Source organism: Azolla caroliniana, unplaced genomic scaffold (genome assembly GCF_043228905.1).
Source record: "Azolla caroliniana isolate FFs.n. ecotype wild unplaced genomic scaffold, voAzoCaro1.0.p SCAF_21, whole genome shotgun sequence".
Lineage (NCBI taxonomy): Eukaryota > Viridiplantae > Streptophyta > Polypodiopsida > Salviniales > Salviniaceae > Azolla > Azolla caroliniana.
Genome location: NW_028230456.1, coordinates 263,451 through 282,004, shown reverse-complemented (window position 1 = coordinate 282,004; position 18,554 = coordinate 263,451). Strand labels below are relative to the sequence as shown.

At 38.2% G+C, this 18,554-nt stretch overlaps 2 protein-coding genes across 2 annotated transcripts; one reads left to right on the top strand and one right to left on the bottom strand.

Moving 5' to 3' along the window:
* Positions 1–5,432: 5,432 nt before the first annotated feature.
* Positions 5,433–7,707, bottom strand: LOC147850126 (pentatricopeptide repeat-containing protein DOT4, chloroplastic-like). Its single transcript, XM_087336118.1, has one exon. It carries the CDS (start codon positions 7,583–7,585, stop codon positions 5,717–5,719), a length of 1,869 nt encoding a protein of 622 aa, XP_087192244.1. The 5' UTR covers positions 7,586–7,707; the 3' UTR covers positions 5,433–5,716.
* Positions 7,708–15,263: 7,556 nt separating this feature from the next.
* LOC147850125 (uncharacterized) lies at positions 15,264–18,059 on the top strand. Its single transcript, XM_087336402.1, has 3 exons — positions 15,264–15,583; positions 16,482–16,990; positions 17,589–18,059. Exons 1-3 carry the CDS (start codon positions 15,313–15,315, stop codon positions 17,946–17,948), a joined length of 1,140 nt encoding a protein of 379 aa, XP_087192528.1. The 5' UTR covers positions 15,264–15,312; the 3' UTR covers positions 17,949–18,059.
* The last annotated feature ends 495 nt before the right edge of the window (positions 18,060–18,554 follow it).

Here is an 18,554-nt window from a genome sequence, read left to right as displayed (position 1 = left end):
AGTAAACCCCCTACAACACTAGTTAGAATATTGTTAATTTCACTGGTGTAAGTTGCTTGCACAACCAAGTTGGGGAATTGTTTGATGTTACTCCATGATCATTACGCAATAATCCATTTTAGATCATGATCATGATAATTCAACCACATTAAGATCATGATCATGTAGGTTTAGGAACCTAAAGCTTTTATTGTTGTTGTATAACATGAATTCACCCATGCTTTTAGTTGTGGTTTGTCACATAGTCTAATTTTGGCATCTAGTAGATGACACAAATAAAATCCTATGAAATTTGGACAAGCATATTGTAGCTAATGTTGTGTACATGAATGAGATAACAACTAGACCTCCAAAATCGTTCTACCACAAATTAAGATCATGATCATGTAGCCTTAGGAACCTAGAGATTTTAGTTTTGTTGGAAAACATGAATTCACCCATTTTAATCATGGTTTATGTCAGGCCTAATTTTGGCCTCTAGTAGATGACACTATAATAACGTCTATGTTTCTCAGTTTTTTTCTATTAACTTCACATGGAAGGCATATATTCTTAATTCAAATTGCATTTACATATCATCACTATTAATCACAAACAGGTTATTTTCACAGCTGGCGTGGCTAGATATTGATTGCAGTTTTTGTTATATGATAGTGCTGAATTAAAAAATATTAATCATAATGTTGAATTATTTTTATTTTCTGTCAAAGCTGATACAAGCCGTATCTAACATCCCACCAATGGACTTGCTATGAATGTAAAACAAAACAGTAAAAATAACATAAAATGGTGATAACAAACCAATTGCAGTGGAGTAGCAAAATCCAAAGTGTGGAACCAAACAAATCAAGGTCTCGAGTTAGTTAATGCAAAAAGACAAGCTAGTTCAACTATTGTTTTGATTGGTTGCAATCGACTAGGTAGTTTCCCATCTTGGCCTGCTTGAATGATGTCATTGATCACGCTCTGCTCTAACTCACCCTTATCACGATCCCTCAAACATTGTGGCTGCATACAAGTGAAAACTCTAGTCAAGTAGATATATGCATACAAATTTTGGTAAACCTAATATGAAGTTTTTCGGTTTCATAGGCCAAGTAGACATCAAAGAAATGTACGGATGTTGTGATAGCTTATAATGTGTGCCCTCATGCATGAGGAAACATCCCCCATGATAAGCAGTTGTTGCCCATCAAATAACAAGCCCACAAGAGGATAGCATGGTCAGATGTAATGTAATGAATTAGTTTGGAGATCATGATCTCTCAATTTCTTCTTGTATATGTTGCTTAGTATCATTGGTGAACTTTGATATCTGAAATGCATGCTGTTTAATCTAACTTTATGTAACATCGGACCCCCCTACAGCTAGCACGTGTCTAGGTCGCCATTTCCTCATTCCATTTTTCTATTGATTGGTAAAAGATTTGATGCCATGGACATCATAAAACACATATTAACAGGGTGGTAACCATAGTAAATGCCAATCTGATCCAATGGATCCATCCCTACCATGATTTCATCCAAAAACAAAATCATCTGAGATCTAATGTCGTGGATGGTGAACTTTCCAATGAAACCACGTTCAAAGGCATCACATTGAAGTTGATGTTCTGCAGATTCAAGGGCATCAATCACATCGGCAGACTCGTTCACTTTGGTGCCACTAGACACCAACATGTTTGCAAAGGCTGAGGTGGCTAGTGCAGCGGCTGCAATGTTGTGATTACTAGTTTTATTATTCATGGTGGGTCTCGGCTTCTTCTTGCCAGGAAGGTTCTTGTTTTTAGTATGATTGTCCTTGCTGCTCGATGCAACTGTCTCAGAAGGATCCAATGCACGCCGATCCTCGGCAGCCGCAGTTGCATTTGCAGCAATTCGCTTCGGGTTGTTCTTAGCCCTGGACGTAGATATATGGAGGAGGTCAGCATAAGTGGCATCCTTAAGGCGTTTGGGTATGTATACGTTATGGTTATTATTGCCACTACTACTACTACTACTATTAGCAGTAGCCATAGTGTCATTGGCAACTAGAGACCATCTCATGTTAGAATCAGATGCATCCTGCTCGTCAGGAGGGAGGATGGCAACGGGAGGTGGCATGAGCTCCTCCAGGTAAAGAGACTTTTCCATGTCGTTGGGCAAAGCTCGTCCAACTTCGACAATGTGGCGGAGCATGTGGTGGGTGAGGCGCCTGTGGACATGTTGGTCAACAAGTAGGCATGCTGCGGAGCCCCGTGAGATCTCTGAGATACGCCTCAGATGCAGATTGCAGTTCCATTGGTCCCAGATCTTGCCCAGCTTCTTGGAAGGGTCCATAGGCCGACGCTGATCTAGTTGTGACTTATGCTCCAGCACATTGTGATGTCCATTTCCATTTCCCCTTGATGACGAATGCCCGTCTTGTGGCACGCCAGTATCATCGTCCTCTGGCGTGCTGCTGCGATGATTGCCGTCTGACAAATGTTTTGGGGTCACTAACAAGTCCTGGTACCATGTTGTCCCTGGGGCCTTCATCTCTTCCTCTTTCTGGAGCATAAGAGAGATGCGGCGCATCCAAGCATTCACATTGGCAAACTTCATCATGTCAGATGGCTCTCGGGCAGTCAGAGAAGGAATTTGTCCAGGTTGATGGGAGGAGGACATGTAGCCTTTTTGGATGGGGACATGGTTATAGGGGGTGGTCAGCCCAGGTCTCCGGCATGACATGGCGGAGCAACCACAAATGTGGTTGTCTCGACCATAGCAGGAGCAAGTTCCGGCGCTACAGATATGATGAGGTTCGTGTTGCCTGTCGCTGTCTGGGCTATACGAGTCGCAACGACAGTGGAATGGGCACCCAGAATTCCTCCTCAACCATGGCGCCGCCATCTCCTCCTCCTCCTCCTCCTCCTTCTCCTTCTTCTCCTTCTTCTTCTTCTTTGGCTACAGTTGAAAAGCTTTTAGGCGTGTCTTGTTCCGTGGACGGGCAGGCCTCGCTCTGTGCGCCTGCTTCTTGCTCTTCTCCTGCTCTTTCTCCTTCTCCTTCTCCTTCTCCTTCTCCTTCTCCTTCTCCTTCTCCTTCTCCTTCTCCTGCATGGGATGGGATGGGATGGGATGGGATGGACAGGCACAGAAGAGCTGTGGTGACTAAATGAAAGAGGAACGAATGAAACAAACAAACAAACAAACCCCTTCACTTCCTTTCCTTTATAATAAATAGCCTTTCGTTTTGAGTGGCATTGTCTCTATGTTCCTGCGCCGCCCTTTCAAAAACCACTACAGTTTCTGTACGTATGTATTCTATCATGTATGTATGTGTTTTTCTTTTTAAATACGTATGAAGCCTTTCTATACATTGATGTACATATATTTATAGAGAGAGAGAGAGAGAGAGTGAGAGTGAGAGAGTGAGAAAGAAAGATATGTATATTAACGTCTTCTAAGACCAAAATTGGCCAAGGAGTTTCCAAGAGAGAGAGAGGGAAGTATGAACATCGAGTGACCTTTCACCCGAATTCCCAATGCAAACATGGCCACTCAAGAGGACATGGGCCATTCTAAGTTCATCTAAATGGGGATGAAAAGGAAGCACGGAAAATGTGTATCAGACGAAGCCAACTTCAACTTATATTTAGAACCCGAGATGAATTGGGATAGAGGGGGGAACACAAAAACATATTATTTGTCGAAGAACAAACCATAAACATATATCGGGCTCACGGTAGGGTAGCATGATAGATTATACAAAGTTGGAATGCATATGTGTGTGGGAACAAGTTGAGTGACAACTTTTTATGTTCATGGGAACCCAAGATCTTTCGACGGGTTCTTCCAAATACCAATTTGATGGACATCCAATGCATATTTTATTTTTTGATCATCCACACTTCCAAGAGCTTTCAAATCAAAACATAGTGTTTATGTGCCCACCTCATGATTTGAGAAGGATAGGTTCTAATCCCTTCAATTTTTGCAATCATCAATCCTACAAAGGCCTTCCAAATGTCTAGATTTCATGTTTGTCGGTTTAAACGACCATCCACAACTAACTTGTTTAGAGAGAGAGAGAGAGAGAGGGAGGGAGGGAGGGAGAGTGCCCGGATGGATGTAGTTCAATTGGTAGGTAAGGTTGCCCAATGGAGACCAAGAGGGCATGGGTTCAACCAACCCCTACATTCCATAGTGGCATCTAGTGAATTAAGAGATATGTTTGAAGTAATAGAGAAGTGAAAGAATTGGGTTTCGAACCCAAGACATAATGCAACAACTTACCACCAACGTGAGCTAATTATGATAAGAGAGAGAGAGAGAATTTCAAAAACTTTGGACTGCAACATTCATGGGTAAAGTTCTTGAACATTGAGCATTAAGATAGAAATGACATGAATCATGAGCCAAATTGTGTTTTTAATGGAGGCCAAGAAGCACTTTTATCAAAGACTTATTTACAAAGTTAATTACTTGACACAAATGTAACACGATGACATAAAGAATATGAATACCTATCTCTTTATAGTATGATCAAAAACATATTACAAATTGCATGGTTTGTACATGCTTACATAGTTTCCCAAAGAGAGATTAAATAGACCGTATTAGAGATAGCTATACTCATTCATATCACCATTGACTACCTAGAGCAAACAAGAAATAGAAACTAGAAAAGTAAAAATATAATGCTTGTGGACCTAATGTTGATGATAAATTCACACAAATAGTTAGCAAAGAGAGCAATTTTTTTAAGTTAACCAGCACTAGGCTGAAATTTGGTGCACTAATGCATATGCGCCATTTTAATTCATGGTGACCTTACTTCGTAACTAATTTTGTTGGAACTCCTTGTGGTACGATCAATAAGACTACATGAGATATGAACACCACCATTTTACTCAATAACAATATCAAGGTGAATCAATGTTATTAATTCACCTTGACATCACCTTGACCTTTATTGATCCACTATAATGATGTCAAGGTGAATCAATAACATCGTGATCATCATATAAAATCTAAGATGGTGGCAGGTTTTCTATTTATGCGTGAACTAAATTTAGGGCACATTGGAGTTCCACGCTAGATCTACCCAGGAATGAAATTGGCTCTCTAAGCTTCAAGAGAAGTTGTCATAAAGAAGGATATCTCATCTTCATATGCTGTAAGGACATCTTGGTTTGAGTTACATGGGTTTATTATAAACACTCCTTCCTTCATGTACTCTTTATATGACTCACCTTGCTGCCTAACCGCCACTTTATCTTCAAAATCAAGAAAATTTGGCTGAAACAAATAAGTTTGGTAGGATTTCCTTAAAAGAATCACATTTTTCCTGATGGTTTTATAGGCTTTGAAGAAGAGGAAAGAGAAAAACTAAGGCAGAAATAAAGAATTTGCGATTTAAAAAACAGCAGCTGAAATTAAAGGTGCAAGCAACCGAATATGAAATGCATCTAAAAGAAAAGCAAATGAAAATTATCATGTACTGAGGGAGTACAATATTCATTTGAATTGAGTTGCTGAAAATACATGAGGAAAGCAACCTTAGCTCCATCAATTATCCACAGCCTCATCTGCAGATTTATAGACATTGATCAAAATATTTTCAGGAGATGTCTTCATCTAGAACCAGAGAGTCAAAGACTGATATGGGAATAGGTGTGCATTGTGCCATATGATGCTAACCTATTGATAATCTTCAAATTAAGAATCATCAAAATGTTTTGACCCTTACAGAATCTTACAGACATGCCAGGTATTGCCTAATATCCAAATCATTTATTTGCCAATTCTCAGTGGAACAAAGTAAGCTTGTCCATGATATTATAGTAGGCTTCCATGGCATCTTGTTGATCAAGCAAACTGCATGATCCAGCAAACCAACACGGCAAAGTAAGTCAACCATGCAATCATAATGCTCTGCAGTTGGTTTTACACCATATTTTTGGTACATAAGAAGAAAATAGAGACAACCCTCATACAAAAGCCCAGCATGGCTACATGCAGCTAGAAGACTCACAAATGTGATATCATCTGGAAAGGTGCCTCGATGAATCATCCCTTTGAATAGTTCAATTGCTTCTTCTGCATTTCCATTCAGCCCATATGCTGCAATCAGAGCGTTCCATGAATTTGTTGTATGGTTATGTAGTTTTCTAAACACTTCTTGTGCATCGATTGTGCTACCACACTTCCCATACATGCTAATGATGGAGCTTGCAACAACATCATCTATCACAAATCCACTATGCATAAAATGCGTGTGTAATAACTTTCCTTTTTGCAATGTACAGCATGCAGAAAATATTTCTATGAAGGTGACTTTGTTAGGCATAACGCTTTGACATTGCATCTCATTAAAGAGTTGAATGGATTCCTTCCCATGGTCATCTTGCACATACAGTGCAATCATTACATTCCATGAGATAATGTTCTTGCTAATCATTGTATCAAACAAAGCTCTCGCAGTATGAACTGCACCACATTTTCCGTATGCATTAAGAAGTGATGTTACCAATACAATATCAGTTGGAATTTTACTATGCAGTATTGTCATATGTATAAGTTTTGCCTGAGATAAAGCTGTTGAGGATTTGCACATATCCAAAAGGCTGATGAAGGTAACCTTGTCTGGCATCACTCCGTAAAACTTCATAAGGTTATAGATGTTAAGGGCATCAGCCACGTATCCTTGTTGCACATAAACAGCTATCATAGCATTCCATGAGACAATGTTCCTTTCGTCGGTTTGATCAAAAATCATCTTTGCATCCCTCAACAAACCATGCCTGCCGTACATGTAAATCAGAGATGTCGTGACCACACTATCATGTAATATACAAACATAAATAGCGCAGGCATGCACTTTCTTGCAGTTACCTATGTAGATTGGATGACGAGCAAGTGTTGTGAAAAAGTTCACAAAAGAAACTTTATCAGGTGATATACCTTCTTCATATATACGATCGAACAATGCTATAGCCTTGGAAAATTGCTTATTTTGAACATACACTGATAGTAATGCATTCCAAGAAACAACATTCCGAACTAATATATCATCAAATGCTCTCTCAGCGTTGTGTACATCTCCATTTATACCAAACATAGTAACAGTGGCCGTGCCAACATTTGTATCAAACTCAAAACCACTCCCTCGGATCCGATCATAAACCAATAATCCTTCCTCTAAAGTAGTACAAGCTGAAAGCACTTGTATGAATGTGAATTTATCATAACCAATACCTCCACACTGCATTTCATCAAAATACTGAAAGGCATCTAGATATTCACCTTGTCGGACGCATGATCCAATGACTAAGTTCCATGAAAGGATATTGTTATCTTGGTAAGGACGAGTTAAGTCGAACAACCGAACAACATCATTGAAAGCACCACATTTGAAATAAAACTGAAGTAAAAGGCAACATATCAAGGAATAAGTATCATGTCCGCATCTAATAATGTGGTCATGGAATAATTGAGCATGAACCAGAGATTTAGTATGTATGTGGTAACGCAAAAGTCGAATAAGCTCGGACTGATCGATTGTTGGAGAAGCTTTCGGAAGGTTCACAAAACCGAGAGCATAGAATGACCCCTTCTCTAGCATCAGACACCATTTACTTCTTACTTAACTCAGAGACTGTGTGTATGTATGCAAGTTGAAGGAGAATGAGAAATAGCTGGTAATTAGAGTGTAAAAGAGATGTGAAGGATGGGCTGGTCATTATAGAGTGTAGAGAGAGAGAGAGAGAGAGAGAGAGAGAGAGAGAGAGAGAGACGGTAGGTACATACTTGGTATACATAGATAGAGGGAGGTGTAACTTGTGTGTGTGTGTGTGTGTGTGGATGGATGGCTCGTGTCTAATTGCTACCAAATAATAAGTAGGGCTGGCGAGAGAATCGCGGCTAGGGCGCTTGGCCGATGGCACGTGCGATTTGCACTGTCCGATCTAAGATAAAACAAAGTGCCTCAATAAAAAAAGGCCCCTACTATGAGCACCACTTTGTCACAAAGTGTCCGACTCTGTCACTAGATGAAAGTAATAAAGAGATCAACAAAGATAATAATGAGTTATGTGATTAAAAGAGAATAGCTTATTGATTAAAGCCATTGTTGGGGTTCAAATGGTGCAAAGTTTAAATCTCTATTCCACACTTTTTGCTTCTTGGTCAATTCTGAGAAACAAACATCAAAATGGAGGCTATGGTAATGTATATTAATGTACTCCTCCTCACCCTACCTATTTAACCAACATTTCATAAGTTTGCTCTATCTTTGGGCTTATATATATATATATATATAAGTTCAACACTTAATACATACATACATACATATACATAAGAAGGAAATCAATGTTTGATAACTGTCAGACTGCTAATATGTATTTTTCTGAATGTTACGATGCAATTATTCTGTGCGCAATTAGGAAAATGAGTGTGTTTAAGCATTGGAATCGTATGAAAGTAGTTGGTTAATGAGTAGGGTGTATGAAATTAGTTGGGCGCCTAGTTTTTTTTTTTTATTAAAAAGATACACCTTAGTAAATTACTTGAGAAATGTACATATAGAAAACAGAGGGAGACATTTCATCTCACCTCTATTGTAATACAAAACCTAATACCAACATCTGATGATACAGATGATATCACAATAGGAACAAATGGAACACCATCTACAAGCTATGCAATAAAAAAGGAGGAATGGAATAATTCCACTTCATACCAAGAGACGTATCTGAAAATAAGTGAAGCCCTCGCCACCGTTTCTTAAAGTCCACTTGACGTTGCCTTTGAGCATCAGTTGTACCCTGCAAATCATCATATTGTCCACGTATGGTGTGGACAAATAACCACCAGAATTCAATAAGCATATTATTGAGATGTATGTGAGCATTATTAAAAACAGCATCGCATCTCGTTTTCCATATTGTCCACAGCGCTAGTGACGTAACAGTACGCCAAATAACCAGATTTTCAGTTCTAAACCGAGGAATAACAGATGGAAATGAAGTGATTTTCATTATTAGTTGGGCGCCTAGTTAATGGGTAGTGCAATTGATTAGCGAGTTGGCAAACGTTACTGTGTAGGCATCTTGGATGAGTAGGGTGGTTGGTCAATGGGTAAGGTGTATGAAATTAGTTGGGCGTCTGATTAATGGGTAGGGTGTCTGACATGCATATTGAGTAGTCGGATGAAGGAATCTGTCATGGCTGAATATAATATGCTAGAAGCTCACAAACTTTTTATTTATTACACACTATCTCCCAAATTGTTCAACACTTCCCAAACTTTTAAATCCGACTCTACAATTTGGGTTGTTTCATATCCCAAATTGTAGAGTCATGTACAAAATGTTTGTTTCATATACAAAATTATAGAGTCTGATACATAACTCCTACCACATAGATGTACAATGAATCTAATGAATTGGTACAATTGTGCATCTAACGAATATGGTTCATGGATAGCCGCTTGCAACTAATGGATGAGTGATCATGTACCAAATGTCACCACATAGTTGATATTGTCTAAAAAAATACAATATGCATTTGTTGTTCTATGCTGCCTAGTTTTATGTGTTGGCTATCAAAAACACGTTGAATATTTTTGTTAATAATTAGGTAATTAAGCAAGGGTTAATTAGTACCTAATTATGTGATTAGTTGATAAGCGGAAGATTAAGTGATATGTGTGTGTGTGTGTGTGTGTGTGTGTGTGTGTGTGTGTGTGTGTGAGAGAGAGAGAGAGAGAGAGAGAGGAAGTTAACACTTATGAACAACACAAGATGGGGGATGATTAACTCTATATTAAATTAGCATTATCATCATCAAATACAAAAATACCTACAATGAGGTATATATAGATCTCATGTGCAAGGGTGCACATGTTTGAGGATAATATAGGTACAAAAGTGTAAGTCCTATATTAAAGGTACTTGGGAGTGGAGGATCTAGAATATCCCACTTAAGTACAAGGTCCTATTTAAGGTGTTATAGTCAACACTTCTAACTAGATTCTATCTAGGTAACTACGAAGTTACATGGTTGACTAACTAACTAAACTAAGTTGAGCTTGATCTCTTAACAATTTTAAACCACTAAATGAATGCAACACGACATGTTTGGCATGATAGAAATCGCAAGGGACGTAGCACATACAATTATTTCATTTTAAATTATTTGTGCATTGCAAATGCAAAGAGAAGATGACTCGAATAGACAAATTATTTGCTAAACTTGGAACATAATAAATTCTTATTCTCGTTACAAAGAGTTACAAACCAACTCTCTAGACTTATATGAGGCCAAGAGATTATGTTTCCAAATAGGAATCAGCAACGGTTCGGTTTAGGCTTAGCCGGTTTGGCCTTATCCAAGCCAAACTGCTTAAGCCTAAACCGTTTAATGGTTCTTAAACTTGAACCAAACCGATCCCGAAACCGGTTTGGAATATTATAACTTGACATTTTGAAATATATACTAAAAGCTCCTAACCCTAAACCTTACATATGGTTATTACCCAATAATATAGGCAATGTTGGAACTCATGGAAGTATTCTATGGGAACAAAAATTATTCTCATAAATGGTAAGTAAAGACAAGTGATGAAGATCAAATAGTATGTTTTGATAAAAACAACTAAAACGCTTAATGCTTTGTTTAACATTTCAATCTCTGAAGAATTAGTGAATTTAATGACGATTGAAACACATTATAAGGATCAAAATGTCTCTTTAGTACCAACAATAACACGAAAACAAAATCAATGAAAAAAATTTAAAGAAAAACAAGACAAATGTCTCTTAGTTTAAAAAGGAGGAGAAAACATAAAATGAGAAAAATGTAAATGTTTACTATTCAAAAAATGTGAGAAGTCATCAATTGTTCGAGTTGGTTGTATTCCAACATTTTCATTTGTCAATATTCAATAACATCATCCTCTGCCATCATCTCTTCTAAATTGATATCTAAACTATTATAGGCATCATTAATACAAATGACCAAAAAAGATAATGTTAAAATGTGTTTCTTAATCACCAACAATAGCAACAAATGTGTTTAATAAAACATGATGCAATATTGATGAAACCTATTGGTAAACCACCAATGTAGAGGGTCAAATATGGTAGCCTTTGATTGTGGAAGCTTCAAGAAATCTTCAATTTCTGATCGGACTGATGATTCATGAGATTTCTCATTGTTGATACACCAAAACTCGATATATTCAAATTGAGATCCTTCACATGCATCGTCGGATGGAGAATCTTCGACATTAGGATCATGATATTCTGCTGTTAAAAACAGTTTGCACCAACTCTACATCGAGGTTTCTCTCCATTGGATTTGTTGCTTTTGGAACTCTACATCCAAACATAAGACACTATTAGTTAGAAAAAAAAAGATTAAAAAAGGGAAATTTTCGATTAAAAAACATTATATAGGGTCAAGAAACATTGCGATTCGAGATGGAACAGATTTCAAGGACTCTTGGTACTTGATTAGATATTGTAGGCATTTGGTACTAGCCTCATGTTGCACTTGAAGAGTAATCTTCTTAGAGGGTGAATCAACAAAGTTCATATTATGCTTATCTAATAAATGCTTGGCAATAGAACCTGTAGATGTAGAGCTTGACCATAACAAGTGACAATAAGCACATCGACGTTTAGATACATCTCCCTCCTTGATGGTGACCATGTGTTGCTTTGTCCATGAACTTCTTTTTCTTGTCCTTGATATGTTTCTAGGGACGGATACTGATGTTGTGTCTGTGGGTGAAGATAAAAGAGTTGTAGCTTGACTGTCTTCCATGTTTATGTATCTACCTATACATAAATTAAAAAAACATCAAATAAGACCAAAAAAAATTGAACAATAAATGAAATTGGGTGCTTGAGATTGTGAAATGGATTTAAATATAGGGACTTGAAGATTCATTGGAGCTTTTAGGTCCTATGAAGTATGTGATCATTGTTGTGTGTCTTAATTCTAGGCACCAAGTTCATTTGAATTCATGATTGCAAGCAATAGTAATCAAATCTTGCATGAAGCATAACACATCAGTAAGCAAACCTGCATGCAAGCATTGAATACAACATGAAGCATAACACATTAGTTATTGTGTTGCAACACACATCTCGTGGAATGCAGATATTTGGATTTGGGACAAGTTTTGAAACCAGACTCTTGGGCATTCGTGTAACTTGTGCCAGCTTCCATGGGATTGATGCTGATCTGGCAAAAATCATAGTATAGAATTGCTAGATGCATGTTCAAGGATTAGAAATGGCGATTGGGTTGGGAGTAGAAACAGTAAAGATGCAGAGACAGAAGGTGAAGTTGAGACAAGAATATATAAATCTTGCAGAAACAGCAAGCACAAAGGAAGAGAGTGGCAATGAGAAGTTGATGCAAGGATGCACTGCCAGAAAGCAGGTCTAGTGAAAACTATGAAATGTAGAAATGTACTTGAAGAGACATTCTAGACATAGAGAATGTCTGGGAATATTCAATGCCCTTTTTGAGTGCAATACTAGTGCAACATATCATGTACATATTCATATTCGCAACTCGAAACACTAAGCTTAAACAGATAAATACAACTTTTACATGCTCTTTTTCCCAATTGTAATATGGTGTTTAGGAATCCCCAAATTTCATTCATGCAGTACAGATTTGAAAGTACACGGCAACCATGAACACTTTTGGATGGAAATGGTGAGCATTATTGGTTCGCACAAGGAAGATGTCTAACATTTGACGTCATGCTTAATGATTCTTATCCAATGAGTGCAACATAAGGATGGTTGATATTTTGGATTTGATGTATTTTTTATGAAAATTAAAATGGAGCTAATTGTGAACCTGTATATCAGTTGAAAGGAGGAGGCCAAGGGACTCATTTTGGTAACACAATAAGGTCTAAGCAGAGAAATTAAACGCAAATCTTGGCAAGAACAAGCATTTTTGTATTGAGGGATTGAACGAATATAGTGAAAAGAAGATATTGTCAAAAGAATACCCTACTCGATATCCAATCCCATGGGTATATGTTGGGAAATTGCCCTAAGATTTAGAGATGGCTTCCAAGACTCTAATCTCCTGACTCAAAATGCATCATGATGGGAGAAGTCAAAATATAAGGATTTTATACAATACAAATACAAATACAAAAAAGAAACAACAACTCTTCTAGTTGATTAGATAACGGATGCTTCTACATATAAAATTATGCTTCTTCTCCTTCTGCTACCATTTTCCTTGACACTGATGGGGGGGTGACATTCATCTCTTCGTCACGTCTCACATTTCTTCAGCATCTCCCAAGGCGTCTCCGCTCATGACAAAAGAAAGACGTGGAACAAAACCTCTGCCTACATCAATACCATGAACATTCTGCAAATGTGCATCCATATTTGGTTTCTTCCTAAACCACCGTTGTTCCCGACATGCATCATGCACTATATATGATCAAGATTTGTTGCCCTCTTAATATCGGCCACACTTAAAGAGCGAGAGTGGGTCAAGTACATCTAATAGGACATGCATTAGAATCTTTCTATGATGGTATATACATAGCTAGTCAAATAGGAATATGACTTACCTTTAGGAGGAGCGTGAGTGGGTCAAGTACATCTAATAGGACATATGCATTAGAATCTTTCTATGATGGTATATACATAGCTAGCTAGTCAACCAGGAGTATGACTTACCTTTAGGAGTGTCTTCCTCTATTGGGGCATGTTTCAGTATGGGGTCCGACATTGTGTTGTCCATATTGTTTTGAGCCTCTATCTTCGTAGTTGTGTCCTTTCGAACAAAAACCCTGGATTCAAAACAAACGTTAGCACACATGCAGAAATTGTTATTCAAAAGCAAGTATGAGGACATGATATAGCTCCCTTCAGAGTGATATGCATCACCCCAGTCAACATCTTCCATTTAAAAGTCTTTGGACTTTGCCGCCATCTTCGACAAACAATATATAACCAACTATGTAAATTCTAAACCCCCAAAAACATAAACAATCCATAAGGTCCAATCCATTATAACATTATTAAGAAACTACATATCATGCACAATCACATTCTTTGATTTCGAGAACAGAAAACCCTAGTTCATATACAATACGTACAAAAACTTGATTCATTTAACATTATCATCCCATTTTTCGATTCAGAAAACCCTAAACCCATTTCTAACATTTAATTTAACAGGTCTAAAAAAGTTATACAAACCATTTCAACATTTTTACATGAAACCCAAGCCCATTTCACCATTCCAAAAACACAAAACCCTGATTTCAGAAAACACACTTATGCAAATAGCAAAAACCAACAAGCCACAATAAAATGCATACTTGTTTGATTTGCAGGTGGTGATGTTGATTGTAATGCATGTGGCGAAGTTGAACATAATGTCGAAAAATCTTTGATTTGAAAATCCCTCCAAATAGCACAATCTTCTATTTGAAAAATGTCAAAAAATCAATAGGCGCTTCGTTTTATACTCTAAACCCTTCTAAGTTGGGTGTCTAGAAATTATTAGGAAGGTGTCTAAAAATAGAGTTGAGTGTCTAAAAATTATGAATAGGGTGTCTGAATATTATTAGTAGGGTGTTTGCAGGATGTTGTGGGTAGGGGGTCTTCGTAGTATGATTTTCACATATCCCAAGGAGCAAGGTGTCTGGACATTGAAGGGTGTGGTCACGTTTGGTGACAGAGGGTGTCAAGTTTTTTTGCTAGGCTCACGCTTATTATTATTATTATCCAGATTGGATGGTGCAGATCGCACGCGCCCTCAACCGAGCGCATTTATGATTTGGTAGGAGTTAGACACGTCAGGATGGATGTGTGTGATGTAGTAGTAGTAGTAGTAGTAGTAGTAGTAGTAGTATACATGCACACCCAACCAAACATATATTCATATACGCTTGGATGGATGGGATCCCCCATGCACGCACGCATGCACATACACACACACACACGCACACACACTTCTCTCTTCAAATGCATACATACATACATACATTCATACATTGTGATTGTGATTGTGGATGGACCGAGGGACCGACCCTTCAAACGAGAGGAAACGAGGGGAGGCCCGAGGGTGAGGAGGCAGGGGAGAGGTTGAAAAGGAAATCCATACACTGATACATACATATGTATTTCAAAGAAAAGAAAGAGAGAACCAACGAGAATAGAACCAACAACACAAAAAACAAACAACACAGGAGAACAACAGACAACAGAGAACAGAGAACAGAACAGAGAACCCTCTCTCTCCGTTTCCGTTTCCGTTTCCGTTTCCGTTTCCGTTTCCGTTTCACTTGTCATGGGCCTCGAATTCTGCAGACCGCCTTCTTCCTCTGTTGACACCATGGCGCCTGCACCTGCACCTGCTTCTTCTTCTTCTTCTTCTTCTTCCTCCTCCTCCTCGCCTACTCTGCAGGAGCGTGCCGTAGAAGAGATCGCAGATCGCCTCTCTGTTTTGCCAGACCTTAGCCTCCCCTTCTCTCTCTCTCGTCACGGTGACTCCATCTCTCAGTCCCACAAGAAAGCTTACCTTCTCGACCTGCTGCACCGCGAAGCCGCCATTTTTCTTGGTACATCTCCTCTAAGCAAACTGAATTAATTGTTCTTCCTTCCCTGTGTTTCTATTTAAGTTAAGACACTCGAATGTACTGTTCCACATCAACAAAACTCCATAGTTTTCTATTGAAAGAAATTTTCGTTACTGCTCCGTACCAGAAAGCTCATTTTTCTACGACCAAGAGTGTCAATGTCCGTCTTTTGGTTTCCTGATCGCTGAACTCGGATTGGAGTGATTCTAAAATATTCCATATATTCCTGAGTAAAGCTCTTTGTTTTTTTGGATAACAGTTGTGACAGCAACAAGGCGCATGTTGCCACACTTTCTCTATCTTCCCCACCAGTTTCCTCAAAAGAAGCTTCATCTTTGTTTTTCTCTCTGACATATTTTTCCTGCTTTACTGTCACTGCTTGGTTGGAGTAATTCTATGTTTCCACAACAGTGGATTATCCTCTCGATTGCTCTTTTGTGTCTTTCTCTGTAAAAGCTGATTTTGTTCTATGTGAAACATTACTAGAAATAATTCGTTTTCTGCTTAAATTATGTCCACCGAAACCTGAGTTGATGATCCCATAATCATTTTCACCCATCTCAAATCTGATTGGTCGTTTTCTGCCTCTTCTTTTACAGATGTTGATTATTTAATGCAAAGCAGTTAGAAATTTACCTCAAAATCTCTTTAATTCCCATAAAATGGAAAGTTGGTTGACCTAGTTTCTGCATTCCTATTCTGAGAAACTTCAAATTTTCAAATGGGAATCACTTGGTGATTAGGCATTGGTTTCACATTCCCTTCCTTCAAACTATGTTTTCAATTTGTCAATGATGTGAATCGATTTGAATTAATTTGGATAAAAGGATATAGGAAGAAAGCACTTCTCTGATGTATCCATGGTACAAGTATTTTGCAGAACGCCATGGATCGAGTCTTAGCTTAACTGAACTCCAAGAGTTTGATGTTCTCAATGGAGATTATGAAGTAAACTGGCATCTCAAACATCTAAAGAGCTCTCTCTCGCCATCAACTGAACGAGAGCGGAAGGCTCATGCAAGTTTGATAAAGAACAGGAGGCTTGCCTATATGGATAAATTAATACAAGGAGGAGATTTCTTTTCTGAAGATTCAATGAGGATGAGAGCGCCACTACTCTACCATGAGTTTTTAGGACAATTTCAGGATCCCTCTGAGAGAGCATTTGCTCGTCCTGGAGAACGATGGTCTGATATGCTAATAAGACAAGGGGAAGAAGCTGAATATCAAGCCCGGTTGAAAGTTGAAAGAGAAAAGGCAGGAATACCAACTGAAGAACCAATGAAAGAAGAGGAGGAGGAAGAGGAAGAGGAAGAGGAAGAAGAGGAGGAACAACAGGAAATAGAGGAAGAGGAAGAGCAGGAGGAAGAAAAAGTAAAAATAATGGAGGTCAGTTTATTTAAATTGTTTTGCATATTTTGGATATATTTGTGCCCTTTATTGTTAAATGAACTTCAAAGTCTGCAAACTTGCGACCCTGGTCCTGCGCACTTACACAAGCACGACCAACATGCCATGGCCGTTCCTATGTGCATCTTGGTATTAATATGAAGTCATGATCCCTAATTATCACCATGCTCTCCTATGCGCATCTTGGTATTAATATGAAGTCATGATCCCTTATTATCACCATGCTCTCCTGGAAGGGTCAACTATTTGCAAAGAGTGGTCAGCATGCATGAGGAGCTGTACAAGGTAGTCAGGGTTCTAACTGGACCTAATTGAGATCCAGCTCTATAAACTACCTAACATCAATAATATCCCTCACTGCCAGCATCTCCATCTTCTCATGTGTTTTTAGTGAGTGATCCATGAAGTGCTGCCTTGCCCAGTACAAGTTTACTACTGATAACATGTCGATCTGACCTCTGATGTTCTGCTCTACCTGACCTCATAATACCAGTGATAGCCCTGCTCTATCACCTACCTAATATCTGGCTATTACAGAAGTATCTAAAATAATCTGGCTATTATGTTTGTCTGATAGGTGGAAGAAACAAATGTAGATGAGAATGTGGCGATCCCTGTGACCCATTTTGGGTCTTTTGCATCAGAGGAAACATGGAAGGAAGGATGTGAGAGGAGAGCATCAAGATTAGAGGAATTTTCTCGTTATATGCATGACAAGTTTATTGCAGGAGAAAGTAGCCCCAAGCCTTCTATATCAACAGATGAATTAGAGTGTAAGATGGATGATTTCACACGGATAATGCAAGAGAAATTCCTTGCTGGAGAAGACACAGATCATGTTGATTATGTACAGATTGATTGTGATGCTGGTCTGGATGATTATTGGCTGGAAGAAATTTCTCAAGATGCAGAAGATAAGTATTTTGAAGATGATTAGTCCAATCTGCGCAAATTTTCAAAGCTTGAGTATGTTTGTAGTGGGTTTTTAATGGTGAAGACCTGAATGTGTACATACATCAGCATATGCAAAGTTTTATTGCGTTGTATAGCCATGTTCAATGTCTTCCTGCGTGTAGATATTCTAATAGGAAATTTCTAACCTTTTTAGTCTCAGCATATGCAAAGTTTTATTGCGTTGTATAGTCATGTTGAATGTCTTCCTGTGTGTAGATATAATATAGGAAATTTCTAACCTTTTTTAGTCTAAATTTGTACACTTTCTTGAAGCTCAGTTTCTCTCATTTTTGGTTTTTTAAATGATGAAGATCTAGGTGTGTACATCTTCATATGCCAAGTTTTATTGCAATATACTATCGTACTATTGTATACAGTATATTTGAAATTACCAAAACAATATGGTCCTAGCAATGGGCCTAGTTCGGCTTCTTGGCCTTGAAACCAAACCAAACCATTTATTCATAACAAAAACATAACCAAACTGTTTAAAATTTAAGAAGCCATTTAAACCGAACCGTTTAAACCAAATTGTTTAAAAAATAGGAGAAACCAAACCGTTTACAGATAATTTAGAACCAAACCAAAC

What these genes read in the sequence shown, in the direction of transcription:
- LOC147850126 (XM_087336118.1), bottom strand. Translation starts at nt 7,585, where the DNA reads ATGCTAGAGAAGGGGTCATTCTATGCTCTCGGTTTTGTGAACCTTCCG.
- LOC147850125 (XM_087336402.1), top strand. Translation starts at nt 15,313, where the DNA reads ATGGGCCTCGAATTCTGCAGACCGCCTTCTTCCTCTGTTGACACCATG. An exon ending in CGAAGCCGCCATTTTTCTTG is followed by an intron (nt 15,584 to 16,481) that starts GTACATCTCCTC and finishes AGTATTTTGCAG; the next exon opens with AACGCCATGGATCGAGTCTT. An exon ending in AAAAAGTAAAAATAATGGAG is followed by an intron (nt 16,991 to 17,588) that starts GTCAGTTTATTT and finishes TTTGTCTGATAG; the next exon opens with GTGGAAGAAACAAATGTAGA.